Source organism: Zootoca vivipara, chromosome 6, assembly GCF_965207765.1.
Source record: "Zootoca vivipara chromosome 6, rZooViv2.hap1.1, whole genome shotgun sequence".
Classification (NCBI taxonomy): Eukaryota; Metazoa; Chordata; class Lepidosauria; order Squamata; family Lacertidae; genus Zootoca; species Zootoca vivipara.
The window spans coordinates 60,596,106-60,618,389 of NC_142589.1; the positions used below are offsets into that span (position 1 = coordinate 60,596,106).

Sequence of the window (22,284 nt, forward strand, 5' to 3'; positions counted from 1 at the left end):
TATGTGCCTATTCTTCTTTGTGAACGAATGGAATAAATCAACACTGGCCTTAGAACTGCGTGGTACCAGTTCTCGGACATGAGGAGTGGGCAAAGATTGCTTCTGCTGTTATCTGAAATTGCTTCTATGGTGGGCAGTTCCTCTCGCGGCTGAAGAGAACAAATGGAAGCCTTGTGTCATTCTCAAGGCTTCCACAGTTTTGTGACTGTTTCTGCAGACTGAGTATTTTAACTTTCTCTCTCTTTCTGACGTTGCTGTATAAAGTTAGCTTGTCTTGCATGGCTTTTGCAAAAGCTTCTCTTGGATTTAGCTTCTTCTATAGGTGACAGTCTTTCACTTCCAAGATAACACCCTCTCCCAGGGTAAGGCAGGGTCATTCTCTGACTTCACCATGGGTAACAGATCGATGGAAAGCCCCCTCTGCCCTCAAACCAGCCCTTTCTTCTAGGTAGGCAGTAGGATTGTTCTAAAGTTCCAGTCAAACTTCTTTATTTTAATAGTTTTCTGCTTTTCCCATTTCTCTTTCTGTCCTGTCCACTTTCTCTGAAAATGCAACGAGGATGGCATGAGTTTTAGCCTGGTTTTGCGGGGGGGGGGGGAGAAGAGAACAGGTATGATGTTGCTATAGTGCTCTCGGGGTGCATGATATGTTATAGTGCCGTCAGGGTGCATTATGTAATGCAGAGTAGAAGAGGACAGGCCCCTGCTACAAGGAATTTACAGTCTAAAATCTGATGCAGAGAAAACATGGTGGTAAAACAGGGATGCAATATGCAATTGGTTGGGTTACACGTGTTTCGGCTCAGTTACAGTAGGGCATGGGGATTAGGGGTTGTGCCAGGAGCTTCATAGAAAAGGTGGATTTTGAGGAGGGATTTTAAAGTAAGTAAAGAGGAGGCATTACACAGGTGTTTGGGGAGGCACTTCCACCTTTTCATTGATTTACCTTTTCATTGTTTCGCCAACATCACCGTGTTGTCTGTTTGTTGCTGCTATCATTCTGACACGCAGCATTTTGGAACAGGTGGCCTGGCCATATCGGTCCATAATGAATGATGCATTTTCCATCAGGATAAATTCTGCAATAGCCCCAATCCAACATTAATACCTAAAATTAATTCCTTGCTTTATAGGCCATAGGCAGTGATTCTGCTAGTCTCCTGGCCCAAGATTACCAACTCATGGAAGGGAAAGCAGCAAACTCCCAGTGATCATTTCCACACTTTAATCCCCCAAATGGGATTCCTGATGTTGCTTAAGGGTGTGTGTGTGTGTGTGTGTGTGTGTGTGGTCAACCCCCCCCCCCCAAAGCCTTTAAGATCTGGGCTGGTGATCATAATCCTTACAAGTGATTCTGGGAAACTGGAATAAACTACTTCTAGGATGCCATTCTGGGTTGGCCCTAGACAGCATTCCTGCCATCTCAAAATTGCCTTCCTCCTTTACACCTCCCTGGTGTCTTCTCTGGTGTGCATCTGACCAAAGCTTTTAAAGGTTCTTTTCCTAGTTGCTTCACTGCTTCCACCTGACTGAATTTTACGCATTTGATCTTTTTCCGGGGCAGCCCTGTTCCACTAGGGAATCTCACCCTGCCAGCATGCTGAACAAAATGAAGCATTGTTCTAGCTCTCTGCTTGCATTTGTATGAAATTGCCATGATATCTTTGGTAATTCAACATCCTCCAGCTTCATGCAAGTTGAGGAATAGTTCAAAGTCTTTTTTTCTCAAGGCAAGATAGCTTGTTGCAGCCTCTAACCTTCTGCTTGCAACTAAATACAGCTCTTTCCAATGTTGAGGTACACACAGAATTGCTGGTCTTTTAACTTTTAATGGACTGTCTCTAGTTTGAATTATAAATAATGTTGTACAAGCTTTTCAACTTATGTACAAAAATATTCTAGCTTCATAAAGTCATTGAGGTCGAAACTGCTGGTTGTGACTACCCAGGAGGGAGTTTTTGGGGTTGCAGTAGTGTGTCCCCTCCTTAAGGCAACCTCTCTGCCCCCTGAGATGTTTAAAAAATGCTATCATTCATTTGGGGCAAGGGGCTTGAGAAGGTGGCAGCAGTCCAGTTTCAGACATGCTCGGAGGAAACTGATTACTTGGATCCATTCTAGTCTGGCGTCAATCCTGGCCATGGCACTAAAACTTCCTTGGTTGCCCAGGTGGATGACATTTTATGGGAGAAAGATAGGGGAAGTAGATCATCTGCCTTGCATGCAGAAGGTCCCAGATTCAATCCCCAGCACCTCCAGGTAGGACTGGGAAAGATGCCTTGCCCCAAACCCTGGAGTGCCACTGCTAGTCATTGTTGGCAGTACTGAGCTAGATGCACCAGTGGGCTGACTATATTATGGCAGCTTCCCACATCAGGTATAGCCATCTTCTGAGAGGCTAAGGATGGAGCTTCATATTGCACAGGGACCCTGAGGATCATCTAGTCCAACCCCCTGCAATGCAGGAATAGGCAGCTGGCTCATACGGGAATCGAACCTACAACCTTGGTGTTATCAGCACCACCCTCTAACCAGGCTCATCTTCCAGTGAATCAAATCATTGCTCCATCTAGCTTAGTATAGTCTACACTGACTGGCAGCAGCCTTTCAGGGTTTCGGACAAGGGATACTCCCAGCCCCACCTGGAGATGCTGGGGATTGAACTTGGGGTCTTTTGCATGCAAGGCAGATGATGCCATAGTACTGAGCTACAGCCATCCCCTGAATCTCCCAATCTCTTACTGCTCTCCCCTAAACTAAAATTTATGGAAACATAAATTTGTCCATCTAGCCCAGGATTGTCTGCTCTTTCTAGCAGCAGCTCTCAATGATCTGGGGGAAAGATGTCTTTCCATCACCTGCTGCTACATTGTCCTTGCAGCTGGAGCCATCGGGGACTGAGCCTGCGTGCAACGCATGTGCTGCACCACTGAGCTGTGGTCCTTCACTGGGGTCACTTGAGGGGAAAGAATGCCTGCTGATCCAGTGTGCCTGCAGTATAGATCAGCCTGTGAAAAACAGAGAGAGTAAGAGGAGAAAAGGGGACATCTCCATTATTTAAAACAGAGTTAAGATGTGAATTCCCTTGACTTAAGCAACTGGAAACTACTGGTTTAAGTGAAAGTAATGTGGATTGTTGGTTTTGAAACTGGGGCTGTAGATGAGGTTGAACTTTTGGATGCTTTGGGGTTTCAGCCCCTTTCAGATGTGAAAACAGGTAGTTCCTTGCGAGAGGGAGGGATTTTCTGGTTTCAAGTTCTAACTGTAGAAAGCAGTTGGAAACAGTGATTTTTCAGGAGAAGACATGGATGTAGTCAAATACTGATAGGCTTGGGTTTGAATTTCTTTTGTCTTTCCTGAATTATAGAGGCTTTATTCTGAATGCAGGCATATTTCTGGGAAGGTCTGTTTTCAGAACCACTGCTCTTCAAGTAGGCAGTCATAATACAAGGCTTGCAAGAGCTCATTCAGAGACGTCTGTCCGCTCTGGTCTAGTGACAGCGTAAAACAGCGAACCTTTGACTTCCATTCTCATTGTCTCTACATGTTCTCTCTCCTCAGTGCTGCTCAGATGAAAATAGATACTCCTAAGTGAGAGAGCAGCTCATCATAGATAGATAAAAAAATAAAAATGTCATGGGGAAGCCACTTCAGAGCGTGTCTGGTAGCCTCTGCATTAGGCTGAAAAGATGGATTTTTTTTAACATTAAAGGGCATAGTCCAAAGGGATGTTCTCTTGCATGAACCCTCTGAAACTAGGGGGAAGAGCTGGTCCCGTTCACTGCAATGGAGCTTCACACAAAAACACCCTGTTGGGTGGTGCCTGACATAATTTCATCTCTTCGACAAAAAATAGGCTGGTCTGTTAGACTGGAAGGCTCAAATGATGGCATGCTCTCCTACTAAATAGCCAGTGCAGTTCAGCACACAGGAAACTTACATGCAAGTGGGGCTAGAACTCTTCTCCCTGAGACACCTTTTTTTGTTTAGTTAATGGATAGATCCCCTCCCCTCCACAAAAAAACCCTTTTTTGCTTAGAGTTCAGTTGTGGGAACCAATCACCTGAAGTTGTACAGCCCAGACATGGGCTAACTATCTCCATGTGAAGCACATCCCTGAGAAAAAGAGAGACATTACACTGATCTGAACTTTCAGATAGCTATCTGTCCTTTGTTTTAGCTATGTGCTAAAAGAAATGCTTCCTTTTGTCTGTCCTGAATCTTCCCAACATTCGGCTTCCACAAGAGGTTAGTGACGGCAGCCAACTTGAATGGCTTTAGAAGAGGCGCAGACAAGAGGCTATGTTCTCCCACCACTGTCGGAGGCAGTATGCCCACGAAGACCAGTTCTAGTTGCAAGTGGGGAGAGTGCTGTTGCACTTAAGCTCCTGCTTGTGGGCTTTATTTTGGGGCATCTGGTTGACTGTGGTGAGAACAGAGTGTCAGACTAGATGGGCCTTTGGCGTGATCCAGCAGGACATATTGTGGGCCCATTGGCAAAAACCTGGATAGATGTTTATTTCTTATAAGAGAGATAAGGAACTTGAGACCAGATGTTCTTGCACTCCGGTTTGCCCCCCCCCCAGCACAGTCAATCAGTGGTTGGAGATGGTGAGCAACATCTGGAGGACCACGGGTTCCCCACCCCTGTCTTAACAGCAAAGCTTTATTGGTTTGAACACTATTTCAGGAGAAATATTTTGCTTTGCTCACCCAGTAAAGTTTAGTGTATACACACACTCAAACACGCTTACTTGCTCCTGTCCCTTACAAGATATTTGCAGATCTAATCAAAGGTGCTGTAGAAGAAAGGAGCCGATTCTTAAGTCCCTTTGTAAGACAAATGCAAGCCTTCCACCTCTTGCTTCCTTGGACATCAAGCATTCTAGGAACAGGATGAAATAATAGCTTTGTGTCTTGTTACAAAAGGGCAATGCATCAGTGAAGCCCGTCCTCTGTTGTGTACACGCTGTAACAGAGAAGGCGAAACCATTCATGGTGCTGGATAAAAGAGCAGCACTTGTTATTAATCCCTCAGTGCATTTCATGTATTTAAAGACATTTATTTTACACAGCAGCCCCTTTGCCAAAACAAACTTCTTTTTTCTTCATTTCAATTAAGCATGGCTTTTATTATTCATCTCGCAGTTCCTGTTTAGTTGGGGAGGAGGAATCTAGTTCTCTCTTCTCTCTTTTATGAAAGGCTTTTGTGGATTATATCATCAAATTAAATCAAGCTCATTAATGTGCTACTTTTGCAATATCACAGTAATAGTCTGTGCCTCGGGCACTCTTTGGGGGTGTTTGTTTCTCTCCCCCCCCCCACGTATTTGCCCATCTTCTCGCCAGTGTCCCATGTTGCTCAGAGCTGGTACATTTCTTCCATTAATAGAAAACAGCATTAAAAAAGCACATAATCATTAATATTGCAAAATCATTAGAGCTGATAAAAAGAAAGGAAAGCACTGGCTCGGGCAATGTTATTTTTCATGGTCACTGCATTTTGTAAACATGTTACAGAATCAACTTTTTTTGAAACACGCTTGGAGATTGGGACAGGGTTGTTTTTGTAGGGAGGGTGACTTCTCTTCCCATGTGCTCTTTTTCAGATTTTGCTAGTTAGGTCATCGTCCTTTGGTACTGTTTTGCCACTAGCTGGCAGAAGCCCAGGCTTATCTTGCCAAGTTCTTTCTGCCCATGAACAGACCTGAGGTTGACAAATTGATAGTTCACGCAGACCAAGGATGAGGGGAACAGAGAATGAATCAGCCCCTCAACCTGGGTTTCAGCTGCCTTGCCTGATACCTCCTTTGTTACTCAGGTGGATGTGAAACCTGAGCTACAAATTAGGTGCTAATGCTTGTTCTCCAGACAACCTGGCTAGGTTGTATAATAATGGCAGTATACTACAAGATGAGAGAAAGTTAAGCACTGCATCTTTTTTAAAAACAATTCCATTGTTTGCCTTGTGGTGCACAGGCTCTGCACGCTTGAGGACCAAACTAGGTGAAAAGTTTATGAAGTGAAGCCTTGCACATAACCGCGTGGCTAGTGGGCACATGCATGTGGCTGCACAATTTGTCTCCTCCTGTGTGTGTCTTTCGGTTTGACTGCAGAGCTGTGTGTGTGGTAAAGTGCCACTGTTTTGTTTCCCCCCAACTGCTGGGCGGCCCACTGGATCCCTCAGGAAGCAAACATTTGGAGTTAAATTGAAGAGGGAAGATCCAATAGTAATCTTCAGCATTGTGAGGTAGAGGGTGAGCGCTGGGTCCTGTGCAACTGCGTACACAGCAGCCAGTGCAGGATTGGGACCAGGACTGGAGCTGTGGTACATGGGCAGGAGGGTTCCCATGGAAGCAGTTGCTTACAGGCAGCTTTCATAGACTTTTAGAGTTGGAAGAGACCCCAAGGTCATCCAGTCTACCCCCCACAATGCAGGAATCACAGCTAAAGAATCCGTGACAGAGGGCCATCCAAACACTGCTTAAAAACCTCCTTTGCACACTGTGCAGTTGCAGACACGTTAGTGTATGTGCCACAAGGAGTCACAAGCATTCCTAGGTCCCTCATGCACATACTTTTTACAAAGCAGTGAAAATGTGTGTGTTCTCTCTCTGACACACACTTAAACTTTGCAGGTGCACCTTAAAAACATAATGTGTGAAACAACCTCAAGCAAGCAGATCTTTTAAGATTATGCTTGTGATTTTGATAAATTGTTGTTGTTTTATAGTTCCATTTTCTGTGGATTGTTTTTATCATTAAGCAGTATATTAATCTGTTAAATAATAATGTAATATATTTATTAATTATAATCATAATTATTAATTATTATTATTATTATTATAATTTATTAATAATAAAATACATGATCAGATTCTCTTCTCTGCTACTGCAGTGGTGTCAAAGGTGCCCCTAGTTTTCAATGCATTGTTCATAACTGTGCAAGAAAAACATTCATTCTCTCTGTGTGTGTGTGTGTGTGTTTGTGTGTGTTTGCTGTCAGCAATCTGCTGACTAGTTAAAAATTGTCAAAAGTGTTAATCTAGTAATTGAATGAACCAGCAGGCCTTTAAAACAAAAAGTCATTAAAAATGAAGTTGGTCCAACTATATGAAAGCCTTGCAGGAAATGCCAGTTTTTCTTCAAAATGTGGTTTACCAATAATTATTTGCATTTATTTTAAAATATTTCCCAAACCTTATTTATGATGCTCTTACCTAAAAGTTCAGAGCAGCTAGATTTCCCCTTCAGGTGCTGACCTGGTCCACATCTTTGGTCTCATGAATAGATATTCTCTTCTATCATGCAGCAGGAGAATGATGACTGTGTTATTGAGACTGTAAGGCTGCTTCCCAGCCTTGGTACTGTGTCATATTATTATCTATCATTCTAACTCTCCCTTCACCCAAGAATCACAGGGCCATGTGCAGAATCAGAAACCATATAAAATATTATTATTATACATACGGTATGCACACAGGCTTAAAAACATCACATAATAATAATAAAAATACTATTTAGGTATTTTAAGAGGCCCAGGTGAAAGACATTGGTGTCTGTGTTTGAATGTGCCAGGTCCTGAGCAATGGGGAGATAGGGAGGCCTCAGGTACAGTTTGGCATATAGCAGGAGTTCCCAAAGTGTGGTCCCAAATTTCATTCAGGTGGTCCATGTGTGGATTTGTGGTTGAAGATGGGAAGCAGCACCTCCATCTCATTGAATATTCATATTGATTTTCAATGGTGTCTTATGCCTTCCTTTATTTCTTACATAGCATTTAATTTTATTTGCATGGAATTCAAATTGCAATACAACAAAATGCGATCTATAAGAAATAGAAGAAGCAATAAATACACAATAAGAATCATACAGCATCTGGCATAGCACATTACAGCTGCTGCTACAACAGGCAGAAAAACAACAACCATTAAGTGGTCTTCCAAGAGCCTCAGCAATCTTCAAGTGGTCTGTGAGGCCTCCCTTGTCCTACTTCCAACACTGCCCATGTTAATAACAATAACAATAACAATTTATTATTTATATCCCGCCCATCTGGCTGAATTTTCCCAGCCACTCTGGGTGGCATCCAACAGAACAGAACATTAAAATGTGAAAATCTATTAAACATTAAAAGCTTCCCTAAGCATGTGATGTGGGCCACTATCACTTGGCTTGTACAGAGGATGGAGCTGAGAAAAATGGCTTAGCCAAGCCTCCATGGTTAGTCCCATCAGGAGTTTACAGTAATAGAATCACAGAGTTGGAGGGGGTTTGTGTAAGCCAGCTACAACAACCTTCTGGCTGCCCAGCTTCTGCTCAATGACCTCGAGTGGGGGAGCCACCTAGCACTCTTACAGGTGCCACATGACACTCATTCTGCATTTGCAGCACTCGTATTTTGCAAATGCCTGTTTACATTAGGCAGGCACCTTCACTGGACTCTTTTCGGTGTGTGCCTAAAGCATTTTCTTTAGGCAAGCCTATCAAGTCATGTAGAATTGCTGGCATGTGTTCTAATCTGGTTTTTAGCTTTTTGTTGGGCCCCCCCCCAAATGTTTTACATAGTTGCTTTAAACTGTTTTTTACTCATGGTTTTATTGTTATATTATTTTAGTAAACCACTTTGAGGTCTTACTATAATCAAGAAATATATAAATATTTCATAAATAAATTTGTTCATTTATTTTTATTTCTAGAAAATACCACCCTCTCTTAATATATCAGGGTGGTTGGTGTGCATCAACATAAAGACTAGCTACAAGGGAAGGGAATTAAGCAATGCGTAGGGCTGTCATCATGGAAAAGTCTTCTAGCAAATTGCACTCAGGGATGACTGAGGATGTACATTATTTTTTGTGACTTGGAAACTGCAGTTTTATTAATGCAGCTTAAATTTGCTGAATCTCACCTAATAGCTTTAGAGCTGGGTAGCAACTCAGTTTGAAGGCTGCCTGCAACTGAAAACCTGCAATAAAAGCCATACTCAGCTCTCTGGCCCTCCTAATCTGGCATGGTGGGTGCTCAACAACACCTCTGTTGTTGCAGTCCAAGGCAGGCAGCAGAAACGGGGCGGTTGGGGAAATTCTGCTTGGTAGTGTGACAAGGTTGTGAAGCATAGCTGCCAAGATACCCCTTTTTTTAAGGGATTTTCCCTTATGCTGAATAGGCTTCCTCGCGAGAAAAGGGAAAACTTGGCAGCTATGTTGTGAAGCCCTGGTGGCTTATACAGTAGGGTGCTGCAGTTAGTTGTGCTTAGTCTGCATATGCACTGTTGCCCCCTGCTGGAGGACAGTGGCAGTAACCACTAGATCCCTGCTCAGGAGGGAATTTATACAGTACTCTGCTAGTTAATCCAGCAGCACTGTTCCTTTGACAAGGCCTGTTTTGGACCCCCAGAGTGTTTGTTTAGAAACCTGCTGTTGCCAGTTGCTGTCATCTCTTAGCATTCATAACAGTGCTAGAAAGCCATGAGTCACTTTCCACTGGAAATGTGCATTCATTGTCTGACAGAACAAAGGGTTCTCCGTTAAGAGAGCTATCTGATCTTGCATTCCATTTCTTGCAGCTAGACAATGGCTCCCTGCCCTTGGCAGGCAGCTGTGGAGAAAAGCTGTACTTTAACCAGAAAGAGCCTGGAGAGACTGCTTGGTCTCAGGGCTTGGTCCGAAGGGTACATGATACACAAGCCTTGCTGGAGCTATACGGTCAGTCAGGTTCTCATAACACTAGAACGGAGGGACATCCAATGAAGCGGAACATTGGAAGGCAAAAGGAAGTACTTCTTCACACAGCACATAAACTACTGAATTTGATCCCACAGGAGGTAGTGTTCGCCATCAACTTGGATGGCTTTCCGAAAGGATGAGACATTTCATGGAGGATAAGGCTATCAGTGGCAAGGAGCCTTAATGGTTATGCCTGATGATCGCCTTCCAAAGCAACTACTCTATTCCGAACTCAAAAATGGAAAGCGTGATGCTGGTGGTCAACAAAAGAGGTTTAAAGACTGTCTCAAGGCAAATCTTAAAAAATGTAGTATAAACACTGACAACTGGGAAACACTGGCCTGCGAGTGCTGCAGTTGGAGAACAGCCTTTACCAAAGGTGTCTTGGGCTTTGAAGACACTCAAACTCAGGACACAAGGGAGAAACGTGCTAAGAGGAAGGCACGCTTGGCAAATCCACACCGTGATCAACTCCCGCCCGGAAACCAATGTCTCCACTGTGGAAGGATGTGTGGATCCAGAATTGGCCTCCACACAGTAACTTACGGACTCATTGTTAAAACCTTGTTTATGGAAGACAATCTTACTTGGCTATGAGTGATCACCGAAGAAGGAGGAGGGGGGGGAGGAGGAGGAGGAGGAGGAGGAGGAGGAGGAGGAGGAGGAGGAGGAGGAAGAAGAAGAAGAAGAAGAAGAAGAAGAAGAAGAAGAAGAAGAAGAAGAAGAAGAAGAAGAAGAAGAAGAAAGAAGTTGTTCAACTTCTACTGTGGGAGGCAGCATTCTTCTGAATACCCTGTGTTGCTTGGTGTATGGCAGGTGTATAATCTGGACTCTCCACTTCAAGCACTAAAATGTCTTGGGTCCTTCTTCGTATCTGAAGAAGTGTGCATGCACACGAAAGCTCATACCTATGACAAACTTGGTCTCTAAGGTGCTACTGGAAGGAATTTTTTTATTTTTTTGTTTCGAATACATCAGACCAACATGGCTACCTACCTGTAACTTGGGTGTCATTTGTTCAGGTTCCGATCTACCTCAGTTTGGGCTCTCTGTTATCTCTCACGGCATATATAAGCCTCACTCTTCATTCCTGGCATTTTTCTGCCTAGGCCACAACCAGAAACACAAAACAAAAACACTCTTTCTTTGTTGCTGTCATAGTGGTAATGCAACTTGTCTGTCACTTTAAGCATCCCTTCAGAGAACATTTTAGAGACACCCACCAGTGTGTTTTGTCTTTAATGGGGCTCTGCTTCTCTGGTAGGAATCCCATGCGTACCCAAGCAGCAGTTCTTCAGAACGATCTAGAAATGTGCTCTGACAAACTAGTTTCATGCAGACATCTGTTGCAGCTGATTTCCCCAGGAGCAAACGGTTTGCTTTTTATCAGGCTTTAACACATTTTGGCTTCGAATTCATAGCTGATGAGTGCCACGAGTTATCAGAAGAGTTGTGAACCAATTAAAGGATTTTTCTGTTTTAAGTCTCCTGACAGTATTGCTTTCACTGAGTCATTCATAGATTTTAAAAACTCAATACTATAGGATCTTAATATACCCCTTGGGATTTTCTGCCCTTAAACACCAGACAGTTCAGGGTCTCTCTCCTCGCCGCTCTGCATCCAGGCACCAGAAACTCAATGGAGGGAGGGATTGTTTTACTGATGTCTTTGCCCTCTTTTCTTCCTTCCTCAAATTGAGCCGCTGTGTACATGCTCCAGATCTTGTACCAGTCCATAATCTGGGAAGGCTGAATGGGAAAACATGCAGAAGTGGAACCTGCTCAACATGCTTCAGACCATATATTCAGTGGTGTAGCACAGGGGCGGTTGCCTCAGATGCAAAATATCAACTTCCAATGCTGCCTCAATACAGCTTCATGCTTCCATCTCTGGGCTTCGTTGAAAGGACTCTCCTCCCTTCCAGAGGGGAGGGATTGCGTGCAGGACCCGCCTCCCGTGTCTGCAGGGGGTGTGGTCGGCCCCCTGCACCAGGCCCTCCCCGCCGCCGCATCTTACCCCTCTGCCAGCCAATAGGGCTCACAGGGGGTGGAGTCCAGCTCCATTTAAATGGCCGCGGTGCTGGGAGATTTTTCTCGTTGCATTCCTGCCCTCATTGGATCACCCTCCCTCCCTTTAGGCCTGGCTTTTCTTTGACCTTGCTGTGGACTTCGGTTGGTCGCCTTGGTTGCCTAAGGGACCTGGTAGGAGCGTTTTATCCATTTGGCAAATGGGCACCAGCCTCTTGGTTTTTTTTCGCCTACCTCATAGCAATTCGTCACAACTTTTGGTATTAGCGGTTAGGCATTGGATTATTCAATGTGTGATGTATCGTGTGTTGTGTGTCGGAGGTCAGTTTAAGGCCATCACCTACCTCCTAGGGGTATCCCATGGGTATCCCATTAAGGGGATCCGGCTGTCGTGGATCCCGTTCGATGCCCTATTTGGGTTAGGGCCATGGCACAACCCCCGGTGACATCAGGGGAAGCTTCCAGTTGTATTTGCATCAACAAGCTCCTCCCACTGTTCGTTAACCTTTAAGTGTCTCCAATACCGGTCGGTATTGAAGCTGAGGCTCCAATACTTTGGCCACCTCATGAGAAGAGAATAATCCTTGGAAAAGACCTTGATGTTGGGAAAGATTGAGGGCACTAGGAGAAGGGGACGACAGAGGACGAGATGGTTGGACAGTGTTCTCGAAGCTACGAACATGAGTTTGACCAAACTGCAGGAGGCAGTGCAAGACAGGAGTGCCTGGCGTGCTATGGTCCATGGGGTCACGAAGAGTCGGTCACGACTAAACGACTAAACAACAACAACAACACCGGTCGGGTGGAGTGTTCCCATCATATGCCTAAGCCAATACTACTCGCATGCTATAACCAACAAAGTTGTGGCCTTTATTTACCCATTAACCTAAAACCACGTGGCCTTGTGTCTTATTTTATCCACGTGGGTGACGGGTCATCGATGCACAAACAACTTTTCCATGCAAACCAGGAAGTGACATCTCTACACCGTTAGGCAGTTGAATATGCATGCATACTTACTCCATCCACTTACCTCCTTCCACCCACCCCCTCTGTGTTGCCTCGGGCACTGGCAACCCATGTTATACCACTGTATACACTCCCTTCTTTTACATCTGAAGGAAGATCCTGTAAGAGCGTGATCCAGAATTCTGCTTTTCTGGAGAGGAAACAGACCTTTCTGTGGAGGACTGAGGATAGGTGAACCTCCCTCTTGTTCATATGAATTGACAGATTAGGAGTAGAGGCTTTATTAAAATTGTTAGAGAGACAAAAGGAAAAGAACAAATTGTTATGGTTTTTGCTTTAGGAGGCCTGACTTCATCGGTCATTCAGAATTCTCTCAGATTGTCAACAGGTAGATAGATATGGTTGGACTGATAGGCATTGTACACTTGGATCTTGTAAAAATCTTCTGACAAAATCCTTCCCCAAAGGCTATTAAGTACACATAGGTAAAGGTAAAGGGACCCCTGACCATTAGGTCCAGTTGTGACCAACTCTGGGGTTGCGGCACTCATCTCGCGTTATTGGCTGAGGGAGCCGCCGTACAGCTTCTGGGTCATGTGGCCAGCATGACAAAGCCGCTTCTGGCGAACCAGAGTTGCACACAGAATCGCCGTTTACTTTCCCGCCGGAGCAGTACCTATTTATCTACTTGCACTTTTGACATGCTTCCGAACTGCTAGGTTGGCAGGACCAGGGACTGAACAACGGGAGCTCACCCCATCACGGGGATTCGAACCGCCAACCTTCTGATCGGCAAGCCCTAGGCTCTGTGGTTTAACCCACAGCACCACCTGCGTCCCTATTAAGTACACATAGCAGTCACAAAATAAGAGGGCAGGGTGGTCAACAGGGCATCCTCCAGATGTTTCTGACCTACAACATCGCCCCTGCTGGCTGGGGCTGATGGGAACTGAAGTCCAACAACACATAAACCGCTTTGAGGTTTTATAGAATCAAGCGATATATACATTTTATAAAATAATAACAACATCTGGAGGGAGCCACATTGGCTATCCCTGCTTTGATGAAATGGTAACTGGTTAAGGGGGAGGAAGCAAATGGGTATGTGAGTGTAGGGATCATGCTAAATGATTTGGGATGATGAAATCCAAGGCAGACCTTGAAGAACTCCAAATGAGTCTGAACTGCTGGTGACTAACCAGGAAAGAGTTAGCGGGGTTGCACTGGATAACTTGATGAGGAGGTAATCTCAGTGTGTGGCATCTGTGAAAAAGGCAGAGATTCCATGTGATGCTCATTAAACTGGAGATTAAGGGGTGCAAATAAGAGGTGCTAATTGCCTTTGCTTTGCTGTGAAAGCCTGTTCTCTGTTTTTGAGAACTCTTGGTCTATGCTCCATTTCCGTTCTTTAGTAAGCCAGCTGATGGACTTGATCATGCTGCTTGCACTGATTAATTGGCATAAAACCAGGCTGAACACACTGTTTCAACATGGGTTATAAAAGCTGTGTTTTTAAGGATGGGTTGAAAACTGGGGTTCTTGTTGAAATTTCAATGACAAAGTGGTAAGTCCTCCAGCTCCCTTCACCAGAACTTTCCCTGTCTGGAAAGCCTTCAGCAATAACCCCTTGACACTCAGCACCAGCTGAATTTTTAGCTGCAAATGTAGCTATGGAGCTGTGGCACAAAGGCAGGTTTTTTTTAACTGGTAGCACCAGTGTTTTGGAATGCTTTCTGTGCTGAAATATGAGAGGCCCCATCAGTATTGACATCCAACTGGCTCTTGAAAACACAGTTATTTAGACAAGCATTTCCCTCATCTCCTCACCTGAACCTCCTGATGCAATTGCTGTTTTGACTGGTTTCATTGTTATGTTACTTTAATGGGCTTGTTTTATTCTATATTTTAAGCATGTATCTAATGATTTGATGAAATTGTTCAGTTGTATATTTTAATTCTGAGTGGATGTATTTTTATTGGTTTTATACTTGGAAACCACTTAGAAGCCAATTTGGCAAGTAAGCTCTCTCTCTCTCTCTCTCTCTCTCTCTCTCTCTCTCTCTCTCTCTCTCTCTCTCTCTCTCTGTGTGTGTGTGTGTGTGTGTGTGTGTGTGTGTGTTGTAACTTCCATTTACACCTCAGCCATTTCTCTGTTGCCTAGCTTCTCAATCACATCTCAATCACAATTTCAGGCATAAACTCCTTGGGGAAGGAATTTGCCCCCTTTAAAAGTACCATATTATTTCATTTATGAATTGCTTCCTATCTTGAAGCAATTTCACAATACAATAAATGTGCATATAAAAGCATATATAGAAACAATTAAGAACCATTCTGTATATAAAAGGAGTTAAAACAATTACATAGCTAAAAACAACAGCAGCACAGATGCCTGCCAGGATCTTGTATAAATTCTGAATGATAACATTTAACCATTAGCGTTTCTGGGGTTGTGTTTTTTGTTTTTTACAACCATCCATGAACAAACACATGGGAAGTAGACTAAAGATCCATTTCAAACTGTTCTGTTTTCTGCTGATGCAGGAGGTCTCCGGGGAGCAACTGTGGTGGATGCCTTAGATACTCTGTATATCATGGAGCTGCAGGAAGAATTCCAAGAAGCCAAAGATTGGGTGGAAGAGAACTTTGACTTGAATGTGGTGAGTCAGTCTTCGAATATGTTTCTCTGAGCTGCAGAAGCCGCCTGGCATGTTTAGGACCCTGGAGTTCTGATCTTGGGCTCCTCACAAACAAAGGCACGCAGACCCAGCAGAAGTAAGCTGAGAATTGGGAATTGGTGCAGTTCTGTCAAGTACCAAGAAAGGACTTATCCACACTTAACCTTTGCTGTGCACTTTTCTAGGCAGAGGTCCAGAGGCTTTCCAGGTCCGTGTCCAATCTGTATGTCTATTTGTTTGTTTGTTTGTTTGTTTGTTTGTTTTGTCCTGGTGGTCTCCCTGGGAAAATAGACATGTTACCACTGATTCAGTGGTAACATGTCTATTTTCCCAGGGAAAGCGCCAGGACAAACAAACAAGCAAAATAATGGAGCAATCCATTGAAAACCTGATTGCCATTTACTCCAGTTCAGTGGTAAATTGTGGGTTTACCCAGTGAAAGCTCTGGTACAAAAACAATAAAAAAACTGGGACACAGACCTGGAATTCCGAGACCTATGCCTAGAAACACAGCACAAAAGGAAGTGTGAATGAGCCCAAAGTGTCCTTGATGCTTTTTGTTCTTAAGGAATTTCCCTTGATCACTGGATAAGAGCACCAGAGAAGATAAAATCCCTTGTTGTTGTTTAGTTGTTTAGTCGTGTGCGACTCTTCGTGACCCCATGGACCAGAGCACGCCAGGCACTCCTGTCTTCCACTGCCTCCCACAGTTTGGTCAAACTCATGTTGGTGGCTTCAAGAACACAGTCCAACCATCTCATCCTCTGTCGTCCCCTTCTCCTTGTGCCCTCCATCTTTCCCAACATCAGGGTCTTTTCCAGGGAGTCTTCTCTTCTCATGAGGTGGCCAAAGTATTGGAGCCTCAGCTTCATGATCTGTCCTTCCAGTGAGCACTCAGGGCTGATTTCCTTCAGAATTGATAGGTTTGATCTTCTTGCAGTCCCCTTAAGTGTCATTTCTTTCTACTGTATCTCCAACTCCTCCTCCTCCTTGTCCACTCGGCAAGGTTGGTCGTTTCAGAAGTCAAACATGGCTGCAGGCATTTGAAGCTCAAGTGTTAACAGCCTAGCACTTTCAATTTGTAATAAAAAGTTGTGTTAAATCTAACACCACATTTATATTGGAGGTGCAGAATGGGCCAACTTTTTGGTGGAGGGATTTGAACCCAAACCTCCCAGACCTGAACTGAATCACTGGGTCATAGGGGCTCTCTTATGAACATTTAAGTCTGATATCGGTATTTGGCCATCATAAATGGCTTTCTGAATCTTCTGCTTCAGTTAATCACCATTTGAAAACGAAGCTAAACATAACTTAGCATGAGCCAGTGCAGCCTTCTGTGTAATAAGCCTTGAGGCTAAATACTGGAAGAGAATCGCCACTGTTCTTCAGACCAATGAGAGAAGCTGACCTAGAAGCTGGAGTAGGGATCAGGATCTTCTCTGGCCTATTTCTGTTAAGAGACAGAGGAACATACGAAACCGGGGAACCTCAGGCCTAGGGCCAAATGCAGCCCACCCACCCCCCAACCTCTTTGGCCCTCGGGTCTGCACCCTCCAGGCCACGCCTCCTCTTCCAGGCCACACTCCTCGCTGGATATACTTTGCACCCTCTTTTATTGTTTTTGCCTGGCTGGAATGTGTTCTTGAACTCTTATAATGCCTCTTACTTGCCTTGCAGAAGGGTAGAGAGGGCTGTGTGTGTGTGTGTAGAAACTCGTCTACTGTGTAGAGATGGCATTTTTGTTCGTTGCTCCGCCCACTTTTGTCTTTGGCCCCTCCCACCGTTGGTAAATCGTCACTAGAAGGGAATGTGGTCCTTGGCCTGAAAAGGATTCCCCACCTAAAACAACATTGCTGACACTGACTGGCCATTACTCTTCAGGGAAGGGAACTTAGCACCCCTAGCTGGAGAGTTTGCACAGATTGAATCTGGGACCTTCTGCATGCAAAGCAGATGCTCAGGCACTGAGATACAGCTTCTTTGCCAGTCCCTGTGCCACTCTCACCTAAGGTTAGAGATTGGTCATGATATGCACAGGCTGGCATGCATGCCTTGGGTCCCTGGTTCAAGAACTACTGAGGTTGCAGATCCTGTGTTTACCAAGATGGTGTTCAGATTCTAATTTTAGAGCTATGCTGCAGTTGTTGCAGCAGTTGTTGCAGCGTAACTAGCATTTTCTTTGAAGCAAGAGCAGCTAGTTCAGCTGCCTCACCTTCCAAGAAAAGCGTCATTTTGAAAGAGTTGACCAGCATGGACTTGCAAATGGACAGTCGCATCTGATAAATTCTGGTTGAATGGTTTGTGTTTGGCATCAGATCGATAGGCCAAGAGATGGAATAGACAGGGATAATTGATCTGTGTTTTCACAAAAGCTCTTCCTCCCACCCCATCCACCCTCACAGATCAATCTGCAAATTCAAGAATGAACCTTGTAAATAGCTGGATCGCAGGATTTAAATGTGGATGAGACCGGATCTGCATTAAAAACTGTGTGTGTGTGTGTGTGTGTGTGTGTGTGTGTGTGTGTACGCATGTGCATGCGCACACACACATATTTGATACTGTCAGCAGTCAAGAATCAACCAACATGAAGGTGATGCACTTGGAAAATAAAATATACAGTGCATTGTTCCCAAAGGCTGGTAACTCGGTTTGTTTTTGAGCAGAGATGAATTAACCATTTCCTAAAAGGATTGGACTTAAAATGTGGAAGTCCTGGGTTCAAAACTGGTCCAGTCAGAACTGGATGGTCCTGGGCAAGTGTATTATCCTTAAATAAAAATGCCACACCTCATGACTGTCTGTCCCTTCACTGGATGGTGTGTGGCGGGCTATGCTTCAGGGCACCCCAGCCACTGTTTCCTCTCACCAGCTCATTGCCCATGTGTGTTCATCTGATGCTCCCACCTGGTTACACACAGCCAGGCACTGGTAGCCTAAATGGGGGGAAAAAGACAATCATGGAAATGTTTTTGTGCTGATTAGGCACTGGTAGCCTAGCATGGGGCAGGTGTGCTTGACCCATCTAACAGCTGGATTCAGCCACCATGCCCTGCCTGCACATTTGAGACCCAGTTTTACTAATGTGTATACTTAGCTATGAAATGTCAGGCCTGAAAATGTTCAGAACTTGAAATATGCCACAGTGGTTGTATATGCACCATACATAGCTTCCCTCAAATAACCCTGGGAATTGTAGTTTGTTAAGGGTTCTGCGAATTGTAGCTCCGGGGTTAAACTACAGATCCCACCAGTCTTTGTCAGGTGATGGGGGGGCATGTGCTTTAAATGTACAGAGCCCTGGACTCAGATCCCTGTTGCATTGTAAAACTCACTGGGTGACCCAGTTGCACTCTCCTCATATAACCTTCCTCTTGGGTTGTTGAGAAGGCAATAAGAGGAAAACCATGTGTGCCACTGAGAGTTCCTTGTGGGGAGTAAAATGTGTGTGTGAAAGAGAGGGAGGGAGGGAGAGTTGTTCCCTGTATATGATGTGAGGAGAGAGACCTGCAACCCTTTCTCGAAGGCTGGTGTATGCTGCTTTCTTGCACTTCTTTTCCATTTCCCCTTTTCTAATGGTGCTTTTTACTTATCCCTGAAGTAGACGTTCTACCTGGAAGCTGTGTATGTGTGCGTGTGTGTGTTGCAAGAAGCTGATATTTATTCAGAAAGCAAAACTGAATTTTCATGCAGGATCAGGCTTTAGGAGCAAACCTCTGAAAGGAACAATTTGACTGCAATTGCTTTGACATTTCACTGATCCAAAGCTAGATTATTATAGATCACAACTAGCTGCAGGTAAAGGGTTATCTGAAAGACTCCCATTTACAAATCAGCGGATGCCCAAGAAAGAAAGAAATCTACGCAGGCCTGCCTTCTACATCATACTGTTCCAAATGTCTTTGCTTAGAAATACCCCATTGTCTCCTGCCTATCCATAATGTACCCCTCCATTATTTGAACGAAATGGATATGTGAGTTCTTCAAACGAGACACAAAGCAGGGGGAACAGGAAGCATTCAGCAATCGTGTTTCCTGCCTTCTGATGCCAACACCCTTCTTGTAAAGTTCAAACTCTCAGTTGCTGGCACTGCTGGCCGCAGTCCCCCAACTATGAATTTACACAAGTTAGTAAAGTCATGTAAAGCTCTTTCACTTTTTATGGTTTAATGTTTTTTTAAAAGCATATTTACAAACAAACAAACAATTAGGTACACACACTTAACCCCAAAAACCAAAGAGAGAAAAGGGAAAGGGTAAGAGAGAGAAAAGGATGAAGTACCACACCCATTTGTCTCCCCTCCAAGTCAAGCTCTTTCACTTTTTAAAATGGCTGCATTCGATGTAGGGAACCTTTGATCCCTGGAGGTTGCTGAACAACAGCTCCCATCACCCCTGGCCATTGGCCCATCAGCAACATCTGGAGGGCACCATTTTGGAAGCCCCACCCTTTCCTTTGCATGTGGGAAGGCCTTGTCCACTGAGTAAAGTTCACCGCAGGGGTAGTAAGCAGGTAACTCTAGGGTTAGTATACAGGTAGTTCACAACTTACAGATCTTTAACATGCACACATTCAGCTATACACACTTGGCCAAAAAATTTAAAATTTAAAAGGGAGTGGGCGTCTGTGGAAAAAAGACTTTGGCAATCCCCAGAATGTAACCCCCCTGTAAATTGAGAGTCACCTGTACTTTCCTCATGTGACTTCATCATTTTAAATCTTTTTAAGAACCCCTCAGGGATAGCCAACGTGGTGCCCTCCAGAGATTGATGAACTCTCATCAGTCCCAGCAAGCATGGCTAGTGGCCTGGGTTGATGGGAGTTTTAGTTCAGCAGCACCTGGAGGGACAAAGGTTCCCCACCAGTGTGGTACATGATATGTGGCAGTTCACACATGGCCCTGGCGTGTCAGTTTCACACACAGGAGCGGTTTATGGCATAGGGGCAGACTGTGGATGTGCATATTCTCTCCTACTTCACTTAGCCTCTTAAATGTGATCAGAGGCCTGTATGCAAAAAACAAAGCAAAAAACCCCTCACGTGGAAAGACCCTCCACCCTCATTTTGCCAACCTATGGATTGTGTAAGTGGGATCCTGCTTGGGAACCGACCTGCCCAGGCCACAGTTTTCATTCAAAGCATAATGTGGATGGGGGTGAGCAAGTCCAAGGCTCACTTCTGCACCCCTTCAGTTTGTGCTGCAGCCATGTGTGACCTCTTCTCTAAGAGCACTGCTAGATATAGCTGCCACTGCTGGCAAAGGCCCTGCATTTCCATCTCCCCTTCCCCCATGCTAGCATCTCACTGCTAGGCACCATTATGTTTCCCCCACCCCTTTTAGCAGCTATGGAAGTGGGCAGCAACACCCTCAGTGCTATGATGTCATGCAGTGAGATTTACTGGAGGAGCAGTTGCAAAGAAACTCAGGGCTTCTGCTTTGGCCAGCAGTCTCACACTCTGCATCATTTCAAGTTCCATCCTGAGGAATGTGTTTTTGCTTGCTTTGTGACACTGGTCTGTCTTACAGTCTTACCATCCGGTTAGTATATAACCTGAAACCTTTCCACATTGTTCTCCACAGAATGGCGAAGCTTCCTTGTTTGAAGTGAACATCCGCTACGTCGGAGGGCTTCTGGCTGCATATTACCTAACTGGAGAAGAGGTTTGTTCCGCATCGTTTCATACATGGAGCGTCTGGGAGAGCTGCGTTTGTTCATACACCCACCCACCCAACACACACCATCGCCCCCAGAGAACCCTAACCACCAAACCCTTCGAAGCAGTCCCCTGTGTCTCAGCAAGCTAAAAATCTGACTCCTTTTATAAATATTGGAATGCTGATGATGGCTGTTAATTAAGTCTTGCATAATTACCTTGCCTGGCTCATCTGTATAGATATTTTCTCCCGTGGACAATTTTTCCTAAATAGCTCTTTGGTTTGGTACATTGGTCCCCGCTGAAATGCTGTTTGCCGTGATCTTGGCCTTGCGTTCAGAACTTGTTAATTTCCTGATGTTCAAGAGAAGAACTTTCATAGCTCCCTCAGGGTCACGTTAAATGCTGCAGTGGGGTAAGTGTCATTTTTAGTGGCGGCTGTTTTCCGCTATATCGCCAAAAAGCAAAAGCAGCCATGAGTGTCAAGGCAGCTTGACAAAGCCCTCAGCTCTGTTTTCTGCCTTCCAAGGGATCCTGCACCATTCTGTGGAAGCCCCCCCCCTGAACTGCAAGGGCCCCCCATGTTTTGTAACCACCACCAAAACTCAATCCAAAGACAGAAAGTCCCATTAGGATGTTCATTTATCGGATGAGTAATTACTTACCTTCAGAACTTTTAGTCAGAAGATACAGCAATCTTGTAAATAATAAGGCAACAAAAGTTACCAACTTACAGAAAAACAAAAGACTAGTCTGCTAAGAGGGTGCATTCCTATGCCAGCTGCAGTGGAAGGGAACCCACTTTCTACAGCCGGCATGGAAACACCTGCTACTTGCTGTCTTAAAGGTAAAGGTAAAGGGAACCCTGACCATTAGGTCCAGTCGCAGACGACTCTGGGGCTGCAGCGCTCATCTCGCTTTACTGGCCGAGGGAGCTGGCATACAGTTTCCGGGTCATGTGGCCAGCATGACTAAGCCGCTTTCTGGCGAACCAGAGCAGCGCACAGAAACGCCGTTTACCTTCCCGCCGGAGCGGTACCTATTTATCTACTTGCACTTTGACGTGCTTTCGACAATTGAGAGAGGGTGGGAAATGGAAACCTTCTCACTTTGCACAGCATGCTGTGTGTGTTTGAGCTTGTTGCTCCATGCAAACTGGTGGCATGAGTTAGCATACATCGCAGAATCCTACGCAGGGATTCCACCAGGCACATGCTAGTCCTCT

At 44.8% G+C, this 22,284-nt stretch overlaps 1 protein-coding gene and 1 long non-coding RNA gene across 2 annotated transcripts in view; one reads left to right on the forward strand and one right to left on the reverse strand.

Annotated features, from left to right (window-relative positions):
• MAN1C1 (mannosidase alpha class 1C member 1) overlaps positions 1 to 22,284 on the forward strand; it is a 146,335-nt gene that overhangs the window by 94,021 nt on the left and 30,030 nt on the right. The window contains exons 3-4 of the mRNA XM_035118282.3: positions 15,267 to 15,382; positions 20,986 to 21,066. Coding sequence (XP_034974173.3) covers positions 15,267 to 15,382; positions 20,986 to 21,066 — 197 coding nt within the window. The remainder of the gene's footprint in view (positions 1 to 15,266; positions 15,383 to 20,985; positions 21,067 to 22,284) is intronic.
• LOC118086556 (uncharacterized) lies at positions 4,752 to 10,795 on the reverse strand. Its single transcript, XR_004692756.2, has 3 exons — positions 10,722 to 10,795; positions 7,218 to 7,298; positions 4,752 to 4,966 (listed from the first exon to the last, which is right to left on the reverse strand). It is a non-coding gene; the product is annotated as an uncharacterized LOC118086556 (long non-coding RNA).